This window comes from Quercus suber, unplaced genomic scaffold (genome assembly GCF_002906115.3).
Source record: "Quercus suber isolate HL8 unplaced genomic scaffold, Cork oak 2.0 scaffold_137, whole genome shotgun sequence".
Taxonomy (NCBI): Eukaryota; Viridiplantae; Streptophyta; class Magnoliopsida; order Fagales; family Fagaceae; genus Quercus; species Quercus suber.
The window spans coordinates 1,306,020-1,319,905 of NW_027069599.1; the positions used below are offsets into that span (position 1 = coordinate 1,306,020).

Genomic DNA, 13,886 nt, shown 5'->3' on the forward strand with positions numbered 1-13,886 from the left:
AGCTATTTCAACCTCCTAAGAGGAACAATCCCACAGAAGGAAACAAGGAACAAAAGGAGGAAAAAGTTAGATCATCATTGCTTCTCTTTGTTGTGATCCTCCTGATTGCGGTCGTGGCTCGAGCCCAAAATGCTTGAATCACCAACTTCAGCAGAAGAACACAAGAATAAACCAACATTATTTGATCAACAGGGAGGTACCATTGGTTAATGAGTACCTATTAAGTTTCAGTCTTTTTTTCCCCTCTATATTGAATATGTTGCAAAACAGTTATGTTTTCAAATAAGGTCTTGAACTCCTACATTTGTTTCATAAATAAAATCCTGAAGGTCTTGAAGGAAAACTCATATACTTCCAGTCTTCTATCATGGATATTATCAACCATGTTTTCCAAGTTAACTTCGTCCACAACATTATCTGTTTGCAATTCAGCCTCAGACTGTAGTACCCAACACCAATTGAACAATGCCACATCCATCTCAGCTTGTGAACCCTGCATCTGAAAGACACAGTGGGCCAAGTGCTGGGTTTGCATTTTCTAGATTCATCTTTGTTCTTCTACTTGCATGAATGAGTTGGAATAAGTGCCAATAATGAAGCTAAAGCACAGCTGGCAAAATTATATTTTTGGAGTTATATTGATTCAATGTATCTAAAAGAAAGGAAAAAAGATAAGGCCGCTACCAACAAAACTTTAATTATGAAGGAAAAACAGTGAGTTACGGGTAATCATGAGGAAAAAAAAAAAAAAAAAGTTGATTGAAAACAAAATTAAAAACAAAAACGAAAGAGAGAAGTTCAACAATCTTCAATGATACTGTTGTTGGAATAAGTGCCAATAACAAAGCTAACCTGTAGCTAGCAATATATACTATTTAGAATAAATTAAATCAAACAAAAGTATATGCCAAAGGAAAGCAAAAAAGATAATGCAGCAATGGACAAAACTAGGATTAAGTAAAAAGACAATGACATACAGGTAATCAAAAGAAAATTCAGGAATTAGTCTAAATTCATTGACTTACAGAGTTTTTGAACCCTTCACATTCCTTCAACCTTCTAGGTCACTTTCACTAGATTCCTGCCAATCATTGTGCTCCTCACCACATTCCAAGTACTCCTCACAATCAGAGTCACCATGGTCCATAAATTTTGTGAGTGTTTCAATCCTTTGTGGGTTTGGTAGGTCATGAGAGCTTCCTTCTCCACTAGGTCCGGCTCCATCATAATCATCACGGGTTTCATTGGTTTTGTTACGTTCTGCTACCACCACTAAATTGTCAAAATTTTGAGGGAGAACATCCAAGCCCTTATGAGGAATGATGCTGTTGTTTCTACTTTGAGCCATAGCTCGGTTGAGATCTTCAATGTTATTCTTGCATACCATATGCAACCTGCATTTCTTCACCTCCAAGTCTGGGCCAGTTCCAAAATAAATGCTAATTTGACTGAATCCATTCGCATCATATTCCCACAATGATTTTCTATCTTTCTCAAGGTAGAATTGAGGAAGCAAATAAATTAGCCAAATATGATCCGATAAGACAACAGTATTGCCAATAGCTGGTGCAGAAGAAATACGTTTTCCATTGGCTGTCAACCAACAGAAAAGTGGATCGCGATTGTGATGAGAACAAAATACAGCACAAACAGAAATTCCCATCCACTCATTACACAATTGAGAATAAGATTCTTTTATATTCACTTCAGCCCCTATACTTTGATGGCTAAACCTCTATGGAATTTCAATTCCAGGAATAACAATGCCATACGCATTAAGCATATAAGACATAAGATATTTTGAAGAGCTTAAGGCATGACTGTTAGACCTTATCGAGCCAAAAAAAGACAAAGAGAGAGTGAGACAAAGAGACCTGAAGGTATAGGTCCTTGACGGGTCTACCATCCACACCAAGGACCCTAATGCTAATGGAACCTCCGTTAGGAACGAACATAAGGTGCTTTTTTATAATTGCAAAAAACCTGTCAATGAAGTCTTGATTGTCAACCAGTTTACTGCAATCAAAAAGATAGAGTCTTCTCATTTGAAGAATTTGGTTGCAATATATCTGGAATAGTTTCCAAAGAGGTACAACCATATCCATTAATGTAACCCATATTTAATGGAAGCTTTGGCAATGATCGAAGACTTGTGCAATTCTCCACGTGCAAATATATCAGAAAGGATAGATGAGCAATGCTTTCCAGAAGGCAACCAAAATTATTTACACTTAGATCTAAATATTTTAAACAGAATAAGCTACTAATACCATTGGGGATTGCATTGAGATTGCAATAACTTAGATTCAAATAGGTCAAAGAACACAATCCCGATAGAGAAGTCAATACCAAGCTATCGGGAATTGAAGAATGTATAAGTCTTTTAGATGTTCCAATCACATCAAACTTCTCTACACTTTTAGTTGTCCCCAGGTTCTCTAATAGTTTGCTAAGCTTTGTGCATCCAGAAAGTTCGAGATTTACAAGTGACTTCATATTAAAAAAAGTGCTAGGAAGGGACATAAGATTTTTGCAATCTCTTACACTCAATGAAGCAAGACTTGTTAAATTCCCAATTGATGTAGGTAAGTTTGTAATACCAGTACTATCCAAGTAAAGCTCTGATACACATTTCTTGTTTTCCCCAAACTCTGGAATTTGTTTTTACCTTTGAGCAACTAGAAAAAATAAGAATCTAAAGAGACTCCATTGCAAACTTTTTTGGAAGATTTATGAGATTTTTGCAACCTTTTAGGTTAAGAAGAGTAAGCCTTTTAAGAAAACTTATTGATGGATGAATCTTACATAAGTTTATACAATCTTCAAGATCCAATTTCTCAAGAACTAGGACTTCACTAAAGCTTGTGGTTTCAATAAGTTCTATAGAATTGTTTATTAAATTATCTGATGGGGCGATTATTACCAAACTTGTGAGAAACGTGCATGTGTGGATTCTAATTTTCGTGAGAGATCACTCAAGCAAGTTGTGAACGACCTAGTCTCTTCTCAATGCATTTTATTTATCAATATTTACACAAATACATTCGTTTTCTCTAAGGCTGCTTATGAACCATTTCCTAATCCTATTGTTCACACAAGCACCAAAATCCAACATTATGCATAAGTAACCACAATCTCTTGTTTCAAGGAAAAACCCTTTGATTCCAACCACATCACCTTTGTACATAAGTTTATTTAATTTCATGTTTAAGGGGATATTTGTTTTTATTTATTTGTGGTTGCACCTAATAATTTATTTAGGTTGCCTATGTATCCTTGGCAGGGATCAAGCCAATTAGTAGTTCTTAAATTGAGGTTTTAGATTTAAAATCCTCAAATATAATTTTGTCCACTTCAAATGATGGACATTTAAGTCAAATACTTGGTATTCAATTAAGCATTGACTTAATTTTGTTTTTGTGTGAGATAATTTATTATAATCTCAAGGATAAGTCAAGAACCCATGTTTTTATGGAAATTGAACCAAGGATTCTCTTTTTGGGAAATTGAACCAAGGATTCCCCTTCTTTCTTTTGCTTCTTTGTAGGAATTTTAACAAGTAATGATATTTTGATTGAAGTTCCCAAATTTAATTAAGGGAAAGAAAACTCCTCTGAAGCAATTTTATTTTTATGAACATGTTTTATAAATTCGGAAACTTTATTAAATTTTAGGGCTAATTACAACTTACTCACCTGTGGTTTAGCTAAAATTTAAGTTGCCTACTTATGATTTGAAATTTAACACTTTACCCACCTAAGATTAGCTTACTTAGGGTTCCGTTACCCACCTCTGTTAAAAATGAGACTAAATATGTATTTTTGCTCTCTTTTATGTCTCTCTCCTCTCAAAACATTATTAAAAAAAAAAAAAAAAAAAGAATAAGAGAAAATAAGATAAAAAAGTGAGGATTTTGTAAAAATATAAACAAATATTATCACCACCATAGAAGCTTCTCTCAAGAATCATCTCCAGCAAAAACAAATTCCTTCATCCATTTCTAAGCAACCAACAAAGCTATAGCATCTAATTCAGTTGGAACATTGTTTGCTGCCAAACACAGCAAAGTTGTGCCCCACTGTCCCGCCCACTATACCCCCATCTCCCAAGTGCCAGAAAAAGTAGGACACCACAACAAACGAAAGCAACACAAACGTACACAGAAAATTATTATATTCACTAATACCATGTCTTCATGCATTAACAGCGAATATAATCATAGATTTAATTAATCAAAGAGAGATAAAAAAAAGTATCAATTCCAAAATTAGTTGAGTCAGCAACTTTTGTGGCTAATTTTTGGTTTGATTTAAGCTTTAGATGCTATGGCTTTGTTGGTAGCTTAGAAATGAATGAAGGAATTTATTTTGGCTGGAGATGATTCTTGACAGAAGCTTTTATGGTGGTAGTAATGTTCGTTCATAATTTTTACAAAGCCCTCACTTTTTTATCTTATTTTCTCTTCTTCTTTTTTAATTTTTTTTATGTTTTGAGATGAAAGAAACATAAAAGAGAGCAAAAATATATATTTAGCCTTTTTTTTAATAAATATGTATAACAGAACCCTATTAAGCTAACCTCGTATGAATAAAATGGCAAATGTCAAACTACAAATAGCCAACTTAAATTTCAATCAAACCAAACCTGGAAGAACCCAACTGTCAAACTGAGGTAAAGTTGTGGCAAACTGGAAAGTTGGCACGATTATAAAGTTTGCTAGGAGTCTTTCTTTCTCACACAGTGGAGACCTTTCTTTTTTTTCTTTCCTCCTACTCTACTGTCTATCCTATTCAGATTATTGTTTTGTCAGCATGGACTGGATTTTATAAAACGTTTTCAGAGGGTTAGTGAGGTGATCATGGTTCGGTTGGAGCATCGCGAGAAAACTCTAGAAGAGTGGTCCCTCAGTTTGCTAGGAAGGTTTCACACGAGACCGAACTCATCAACTTTAGAGCTGCGGAAAACCATCTACGATCTGCATGGAAGATGGAGAGGAACGATCTAAAAATTACAGATGTTGGAGACGGACTGTTTCGGTTTAAATTCTCGATGGAAAGCCAATTGAAGTGGGTTATTAACAACGATCCTTGGAGTTTCGATAATCATATCCTATTACTGCGAAGGTGGGAGAAAGGGATGACGGCCTTTTCAGTTAACTTCCAAACTGTTCCGATGTGGGTGCAAGTGTGGGGACTACCCTTCGATCTGATATACAAGGAAGCAGGGATAGATATTGGACAAGGAATTGGTAGTCATTGAGGTAGATTGTGAAGCGATTGCCCCGGGCGAGGCAAGGTTTCTCCGGGTCAGAGTTGACGTGCCCTTAGACAAGCCCATACGCGGGGGAGCCCCAGTACTGAGTCCGGAAGGTGATAAGGTTTGGGTGGCTTTCAAGTACGAACGGCTATGTGGTCTGTGCTTCCATTGTGGCCTCCTTGGTCATGAGGCAAAAGCATGCAAGTTCACGAAACTGAAGGTGTGGGAGGAGAGTCCTTATGGCGAATGGCTGCGAGCGACTGAGGATGTCTCGCCACAGACCAGCGACTCTCAGCGAATCGCTGGTGCAGAAACGGAACCCCTGCAGAATTTTAATTGGGGTCACGGACACTCCTATCATTCAAGGACAATAATTCCGGATATTAATGAGGAGCAATATTGGGAAAGTAATGACGGGAAAAATCCGGAAATCAATGCAATTCCTGCCCACCAAAAGTGAGTAGAAGTAGTAGTACAATTATGCTTCTTTTTTTGTGATTATGCATATTTCTATTTTTGTAATATTAAAAAAACTGCATCTAAATTCTATTGCCAGTTAAATTTAAAAAAAAAAAAAAAATCAACTATGTCACTTCCTTATCTCTATTTTGGTGATCCTTTTGTTAAAAGTTCTTAGTCCTAATGATTCAATTTGGAAGACTACTTTAAGTTCTTATTGAAATTAAATTTTTAGGTTGCTAATTTGGCTTATTTGGAAATAGTTTACAAAATAAGAGAGCTCATATATGGGCAGGACTGATGACTCAGCTTAATTCTTTAATTAGTATGTAATACAATTTGGAAAATTTTTTGAAGTGCTATGAAGCATATAATATATAATTTTTTTACCTGATAATACACTTTCAGTTCAGATTTTTCAGTCCAGGTCTGCTACATTGTGAAATTAGGTTATCTGTGCTCAAGATCCCATATACCAAATTAGGATATCTCTATTCTTAAGCAGTATCATGCGACATTATTAAGACTGATCTGGGCAACTTTCCTATTAGAAGTTAAAACCATGGTTTATTGTTCAAGATAGAACTTCAGAAAGAAGCATTCTAAAAAATTGAATTTTCTGCTGGAAAAATTTGTGTCCATGATGTCACTTTGAATGATTCCAGTAGTTGATAAGGTCATTTATGTTCTAGTACCAACTACTATTTCTCAAGTTTAACTTGTCTTGGATAAGTTTTAAAACAATACGAAGGTGATTGTAAGGATAATTGGCTTTTATTACTTGTATAAATCCTTTACACTGTTTCAATATACATTCCATAAAAATAGATTACCCTTAGCTTGGACTACAATTTTTCTGATCAGATTGCATTCATAAACAGTTATATGCTTGGGAAATCCTTGAAATGGCTTAAGCAGAAATTGGATTGTTTTGATCCAAAACTATTGCTATCACAGGGAATCAGATGGCTTTGTGATGCATTTCAATTGCTGCTAACAGATCCCACTGTTAAGGTAAATTCTTAGTTTAGACTTTAATGTGAGCATTCTTCAAACTTGGTCGAGGTCCATTTCTCCCTTTTGATAATCTTAGAATTTGAAAATTGTTTTACCAAAAGGCTCAAAGATGAGTCCTTTAGAAGTGATTGTACCTTACCAAAGTTCCAAACGCCTTGTTCCTATTCATCCGCCTCCTCTTCTTTGCCGATGTTTTGTTTGGATCTATGTTTATTTTTATCTTTAGACTCTTACTTGTTTCAACTGTAAGGACAATGTCATTTCGTCTATGCAAATTTCTTTTCCAATTCAAAAAACCATATATAAATCAAATAATGGGTTTCAAATACTTAAAATTGGTATGTTTTGTTTATGTTTTCTCTGGACAGACAGTAGGAATCTTTTCCTGCTAATGTATGTCTCTTTAAGGAGTCTAACTTGAATGCAGAGTCTAGTGGTTTCTCTAGCATTTGATAAAACTGTTCGGGATGTGATTTTGAGGAACACGTCAGTTCAAGAGTTTCAATGGATACACTATGCAGGTTTTCACTATTCTCATCACATATTTGGTTTGTGTTAATAGATGCACAAGATATAAATTCTTTTCTTTTATTTGTTTGGCCAAGTGACTCTTTCAATTGGAAAATACTGTCTGTCTTATGACTAGATGCATCTCTGTTGGTATTGGAGGGGGTAATCACACCACAACAGTGGTGGCATTCCCTCATATAAAATTTCCTACTTTGTCTCCCTGAGGAGTAGAGTGGTGATAACTTCCAATGCAATTAGTTTCTCTAGTGAATGGATATGACTCTACAGAGGGTTGTGTTTGTTCCTAAAGTTACAACTCTCTGATTGGGTATAAGGTGTATAAAAAGGCCCCGAGTATTCAGGCCATTTGATCCCTATCTCCTCTCATTTCTAAAGAAACTCTGCATGTGATTTTCACTCTCATGGGAGTTTCATTTCTCTAGAACCAACGATCTCAACCATTAAATGGCCTATGGATATTATGTGTTGGTGGTGGTGTTATCATATATGTTAATAAAAATACAACTTTGGAGTAGACTTGTAGCATGAAATCATCCAACAGGTGAATCGAATAGAACTATGGGAAGAAACATGGTTGTGGTTATTTGACACCACAAAAGAGACAAAACACTTGCTGCTATAAAATTTAAGAGTTTGAAAATTATTGTCTAAGGCTTGGTTAATGTATAAATTTAAGAAGAAGCCCTTATGAAATGCCTCAACAAAACTCGGAGCATTGGATCTTAGGATTTTACTTGTGTGTGTGCTGTTCAAGACTTTGGCAGTGGTTTTTAGAAGTGCTTTTTAGAGCAATCAGTGGTTTTTTCTTTTTTCTTTTTTAATGCGGGTTTGGATAAAATAGAAATCTTTCTTGCTATTATGATTTTGGATTTGTGGAAGTTGAGAGTAACATCTTAGGGTCTTTTTTTGAGGGCTTGATAACATGTTGGAACAACACCTTAACTCAGAAGCTTACCCCAGAGGGTTTAATCCAACAAAAGTTTACTACCACTTGTTACTCTAGTCAGTATTATCCTATGTGAGACTTGATCACTTAACCAATAACATGAATATTCCTATAATTTCTTTCTCATTTCTATAACTAACTTATTCTCATTTTATCCATGCAGTTAATTATGTAAGGCCTCTAATTTCTAATGAAGAACCAGGCTTGGCTACACGTATATTGATGTGGATTTGGGATGGAGCAAAAGCAATATTTGAGCTCACTGAGAAATTTCTGTCTCAAGTGAAGGGGCTATTTCAACCTCCCAAGAGTAACAATCCCACAGAAGGAAACAAGGAGCAGATGGAGGAAAAAATTAGATCATCATTGCCTCCCTCTGTTGTGATCCTTCTGATTGAGGTTGTGGCTCGAGCCCTACCTGCTAGAATCACCATAGCATAAGCAGAAGAATGCAAGAATAAACCACATTATTTGATCAAAAGTGGGGCACCGTTAGTTGATGAGTCCCTATTAAATTTCAGCATTTTCCCCCCTGTAATCTATATGTTGCAAAACGGCTATGTTTCCAAATATTTGAACTCCTACATTTGTTTCATAAATAAAATCCTGAAGGTCTTGAAGGAAAACTCACATACTTCCAGTCTCCTATAATGGATATTATCGACCACGTTTGCCAAGTTAACTTCATCCATAACATTATCTGTTAGCAAATCAGCTTCAGTCAGCAGTATCCAACACCAATTGAACAAGGCTACATATATGCATCTCAGCTTGTGAACCCTGCATCTGAAAGACGCAGCGGGTCAAGTGCTGGGTTTGGTTTTTCTAGATTCATCTATGTTTTTCCACTCACATGAATGAGTGGCTTTCCTATTCTCAGGTCCAAGCAATAATATATTGTCATTACCTCTCTATATAAAAAGCTAATTATCTTGACATTACCAAATCTCTATGAGAAAGGCTTCAAAAATAGGTCTTTTTGCACATGATGTGTAACGACCCTGTCCTAACTGTGTAAATATTGTTCGCTTTAGGACCCATACTCCTCACGGTTTTGTTCTCCTCAAAGCACACAACAGTGGGGGAAAGGCCTCTACACATTGAAGGGAGGTCATTCCTTATAAACACATTCTCATGTACTTCCCTAGGCGATGTGGGATTTCATGAAATGCAAGACCCTCCCTTTTTGGGTCACTACAATCCACCCCCTTACGAGCACACACGTCCTCTCGTGTGGAACCCACTGGCTAGGGCATGGCTCTGATACCATTTGTAACGACCCTGCTCCAAGTGTGTAGATATTGTCCACTTTGGGACCTATACCCGTCACGGTTTTGTTCTTCTCCAAGTTGCACTGGGGAAAAGGCCTCTACACATTGAAGGGAGGTCATTCCTTATATGCTTCCCTAGGCGATGTGGGATTCCATGGAATGCAAGACCTCCTTTTTTGGGTCACTACATGATGAGGTATCGTTTTTCATATAAACACCAAATCATGTGGTCCTACCAACTTTCACGATCTACTCGTTTCACATGCATCTAGCATTCTTAAATCTTAAGAGCACCGAAAGTAAATATGCATGTTAAAAGCACCAAATAGAACGTTCAAGGAGAAAGGTAGGACGACAAAACAGAACAGTAAATACTTTTACAAAGAAAAAGTTGGGCTCAACACAATGCCAACTCGGAAATATCTTTATTTTTCTTCATTGTTTATAGTAAGAGAAAGTCTAGAGATACCCAAATCTACAACGTGATTAAGTATCACCTTGTGATAGGTGAACTTAAAGTTTGCTTTAATTAAATTCATGTGATGGTCCCATATGTAAGTCCTAAAACCCAATCACACAATAACACCCATGCAAGTTGTGAATGACCTTATCACTTCGGATTTTCTTCATAGGCCCTCCCTCCCCAAACTCAGCAGTTGAAACACCTACCAAAAAACATTTAAGTATATTCAAATTGAACGTGTACCCAAAATAGGCATGGCAAGGTGTTTTAAAACGTGTTTATTTTCAAGGATGTTTAGCTCACAAACTTGTTTTCCTATCTATTTATCAATATTTACACAAATACATTTATATTCTCTAAGCCTGCTTATGAACCATTTCCTAATCCTACTGTTCATTCACTTTTAGAAAACTAGGAGCCCTCTATTTACACATTTAACCATTAAAGCAAGTCCAATTGTGTAGCTCAATAGACCTAAAATCTATTGAGCTTGAGCGTTTCAAGCATATTAATATAATGCAAGTTTAAGAAAAAAACAACCCTAATGAGCCCATGGCACCCAGCTACTTAAGGACGGATGCAAACGTAATCACATCTTTCACCTGTGGATTTATCAGATGGATACAATCACCATTTACAACCTGATTTCACTGCTAGAGATTCTCAAAATGTTATTAAAGAGAGTATCTATTCCTACAAGGGAAAAACATCAGTAGACATTACAAATGCATTTAATACCTGAAAAACACAGGTGTAACGAAATCCTTTCCTCTGCATTCATTTACTAATCTTGACTCAGTACAAGCCGATTCTGAAAAGATTTTTTTTTACACAGGTGTAACGAAATCCTTTCCTCTGCATTCATTTACTGATCTTGACTCAGTACAAGCCGACTCTGAAAAGATTTTTTTTTTTTTTTTTTTTTTTGAGGTAGTTTACAATTCCAAATATCAGGACTTCCAGAACTTTGGATCCATCAGTTCGCGATCTGCAGCAGAACCTTGGCTCGCAATTTCCTGAAAACGTGAAGAAAATTCTTCAGCCTGAAGGCATTGAAGATGGTCAGTGCACTTGCAATATATTCCATAGAGAATAATTATAAATGCATGTGAAAATGGATGTATCCAGCAATTCCTGATTTTTCTTACTTTCCCATCACTTTATGCTGGGGTTTCTAAAATGTTCACGTGAAAAGTAATATTTAAATTAGAGCAGTCACTACTAGCACAAAGAATTGCATGAGTACTACTATAAATGCACTGAGGAATATTATGCCCCCTACAACATGAGCTAGATGCACAACAAAGAAAAAACATTGTTGCAGCTCGCAGGGTCTTTTTGGAAGAAGGGGTTATATGTGAAAAAATTAGTACGTACATCTTAACCTTTTCAAAAAATATTCCAAAATAATACATGTAAGTAACTGAATTTTATATATAAAAGAGCTAATCTACATTGCATGAAAGCCTTAACAAGTATTGAGATTTGTCAACAATTGATCTCCTTGTTTCTTAGCAAGATTTAATCTTAAGACCTACCAACCCCCATCCCACTTACAACTTGAGCTAAAGCCCAAGGCATTGTAAACGATAGACAAATCTTCCAACATTACTAGCTCGTGGAACAAGATAATGGAAACCATAAACACTTGCAGCAATAATAGGAAACAAGGATAAAGCAACTCTTTAGCAATCTTTTTTATAAGTGCAATCTTTTTTCATTTCTACACATAATAATTACTAATCAAGACTAACAAGTGCAGCTATTGCCATAGATTAATACAACATAGGATACTAACCTTCTCATCAATCCACATTAAAGAACTTATTTGATTGTTTAAAATCCGGACAACTACATCTAAAGGTGTCAACCCATCAACTGCATCAAGTTCTCCTCCCCAAATGAAATGGTAAGGTAGGTATCAATCATTTGCATCTGTAAGAAAAAAAAATACTTGTTAAGGAGAGAAAACATTGAACTCTAAGTATTTACCTGGTTGGCATTTACGGTCTCAATAATTGATTTGATCTGTTCTGTCGTCTGCTCTAATTCCCTCTCTATAAATTCAGACTGTTCATACCTGTTCTTTGAATTTGAGTTTCTTAAACTGTTATTGATTCCATCTTTCTTCAAATTGGGTTTTTTTTCTCTTTACTTTTGTTTCATGAAAGACTATAATAGTAGTTGTGTAACTAGTTGCTAATTTAATCACAATAAGAGTTGTTGTTTATGTACAGCCACTTTCTTTGATTTTATTTTATTTTTTTTAGGATCAAATAGCCGAAGGCTTGATAGGATTATATACATGTACAAAGTTAGGATACTTTTTGTGCTAGAAAGAGATGAAAGGTACAAACAGGATTGGTTTAAGCTATCAAGGATTGAAATAATAATAATAATTCAAAGACTGGTTTAGTTTGACTCGGTAAAGGCATGATGTGTAAAGAATATATTTATAGTCAAGCGTTGTTACTTTAGCCTTGTTGTGGTCCACAAGATCCATTAACTTGTTTGATTTTTGTTGTTTTTATACAGCCTCTGTGTGTGTGTGGAGAACAATTCAAATGTGAGGGACCACAATGCAAATGTGAGGGACCCAATCTAATGCTTATTAATTATGCACTTTCTTGGCTATCAGCCATATATCTAACCTTTGTTTTTCTAATACATGACTGCCAGCCATATGTGAGGGCCCCAACCTTTGTTTTTCTAATACACTTTCTTAGCTGCCAGCCATATTTCTAATGCTTATTAATTATGCATGTACAGCTTCTCTAGATGCAATTTAAATGACCTTTTCTTAGCCAATAAAAAAAAAAAACAATCAGTGCCACGTAGTTTCCATCACTGTCTTAATATGCTAATATTGTATCATTATGAAGTTAAATGTCTATTTATTTTTATTGTCTCTACCTTAGTTGTGAGCTTTGCACAATAAAAAATTTCTAATATGAAGGATCTCATATTCATGTCTACCAGTATTTTGACTAAACAAAAATTCTTTGTAACATAGTTGTGATGTAATGATTGAGTCTTTGCAAAAGGATAATTATGGAGAACAATTGGGATACACTCGATGGAAGAAAAATGTGTAGTAGAATATGATGCATTTAGTAATCTAGCCTTTATGGTATCTTTGATTGTTGAAACCTTCGCAATGCATTAATGCTGGACTTCAATGTGAGTTTATCTTACTTAATTTGATAAGTGTTAACAATGGTTTATGCTGTCACACATGCTAAAAATTTGAACTATGCCTCTTGTAACAGATTTGTTGGTCTATAAGCTTGTAACAAATTTTTGCTATGTCTTCATCAACTGGCAATGGCTCTACAACTAGTGGTTTCTACCGTGCTGAAGATGGTCATTTATGTACCATTGAGCATTATGCCATACGAACAAGTCGAAAAGCTGGTAAATGTGGAAGAAGATTCCTCGGTTGTAGTCAATTTAATGTAAGAAACAATTACATTGTTGTATTTGATTTGAATTGAATTATTAATTGTGATTTATTGTGAACAGTGAAATTAATTGTTATAATTGTAATGATTAGGTTAGTCCCAAATGTGCCTTTTTTCAGTTGGTGGATAACGAAACTTGTAAGAGTGACCTTGAAAGGATAAGTATGCTTGAGAATGAACTGCAGCTTGCAAATCAAAGAGAAATGACAACTAGGCAAATGGAAGAAAGATCTAACCGAAGGGAAAGAGAAACTCATGAGCTTTATGTAGAAGCTAAGGAGAAACTTAAGAGGGTTAAAGAGAGTGAGAGATTGTACAAGGTTGCACTAGTTTTGTCATGATTATTTTTCATTTTTGTAATGTTATCGTTGTGTTTTGCCTTAATGAACAACAATGTAAGGGTGAGGAACCTTAATCTACCATGATGCTTGGGGGGGGGGGGGGGGGTTGAAATGGGATTAGGTATTTGATTTGTTTTTGTT

The 13,886-nt window shown here is 35.5% G+C and overlaps 1 protein-coding gene and 1 long non-coding RNA gene across 5 annotated transcripts in view; one reads left to right on the forward strand and one right to left on the reverse strand.

Annotated features, from left to right (window-relative positions):
- LOC111999384 (uncharacterized) overlaps nucleotides 1-8,839 on the forward strand; it is a 63,785-nt gene extending 54,946 nt beyond the window's left edge. Inside the window, exons 1-4 of one of the 3 annotated variants that reach the window (XM_065776635.1) lie at nucleotides 4,563-5,712; nucleotides 6,597-6,729; nucleotides 7,160-7,253; nucleotides 8,373-8,839. In XM_065776635.1, the coding sequence (XP_065632707.1) occupies nucleotides 6,601-6,729; nucleotides 7,160-7,253; nucleotides 8,373-8,650 (501 nt within the window). In that variant the 5' untranslated portion in view covers nucleotides 4,563-5,712; nucleotides 6,597-6,600 and the 3' untranslated portion in view covers nucleotides 8,651-8,839. Of the gene's footprint in view, nucleotides 1-4,562; nucleotides 5,713-5,893; nucleotides 6,730-7,159; nucleotides 7,254-8,372 lie in introns of those variants that run through there. The other 2 variants (XM_065776636.1, XM_065776634.1) reach the window with 2 other exon arrangements.
- Nucleotides 8,840-9,879: 1,040 nt separating this feature from the next.
- Nucleotides 9,880-12,326, reverse strand: LOC136068836 (uncharacterized). 2 transcript variants are annotated; one of them, XR_010630157.1, is made up of 4 exons: nucleotides 12,024-12,326; nucleotides 11,742-11,878; nucleotides 10,682-10,986; nucleotides 9,880-10,145 (listed from the first exon to the last, which is right to left on the reverse strand). It is a non-coding gene; the product is annotated as an uncharacterized LOC136068836 (long non-coding RNA). The 2 variants fall into 2 exon arrangements; XR_010630156.1 differs by lacking the exon at nucleotides 9,880-10,145 and having other exon boundaries at nucleotides 10,518-10,986.
- Between the last annotated feature and the right edge of the window lie 1,560 nt (nucleotides 12,327-13,886).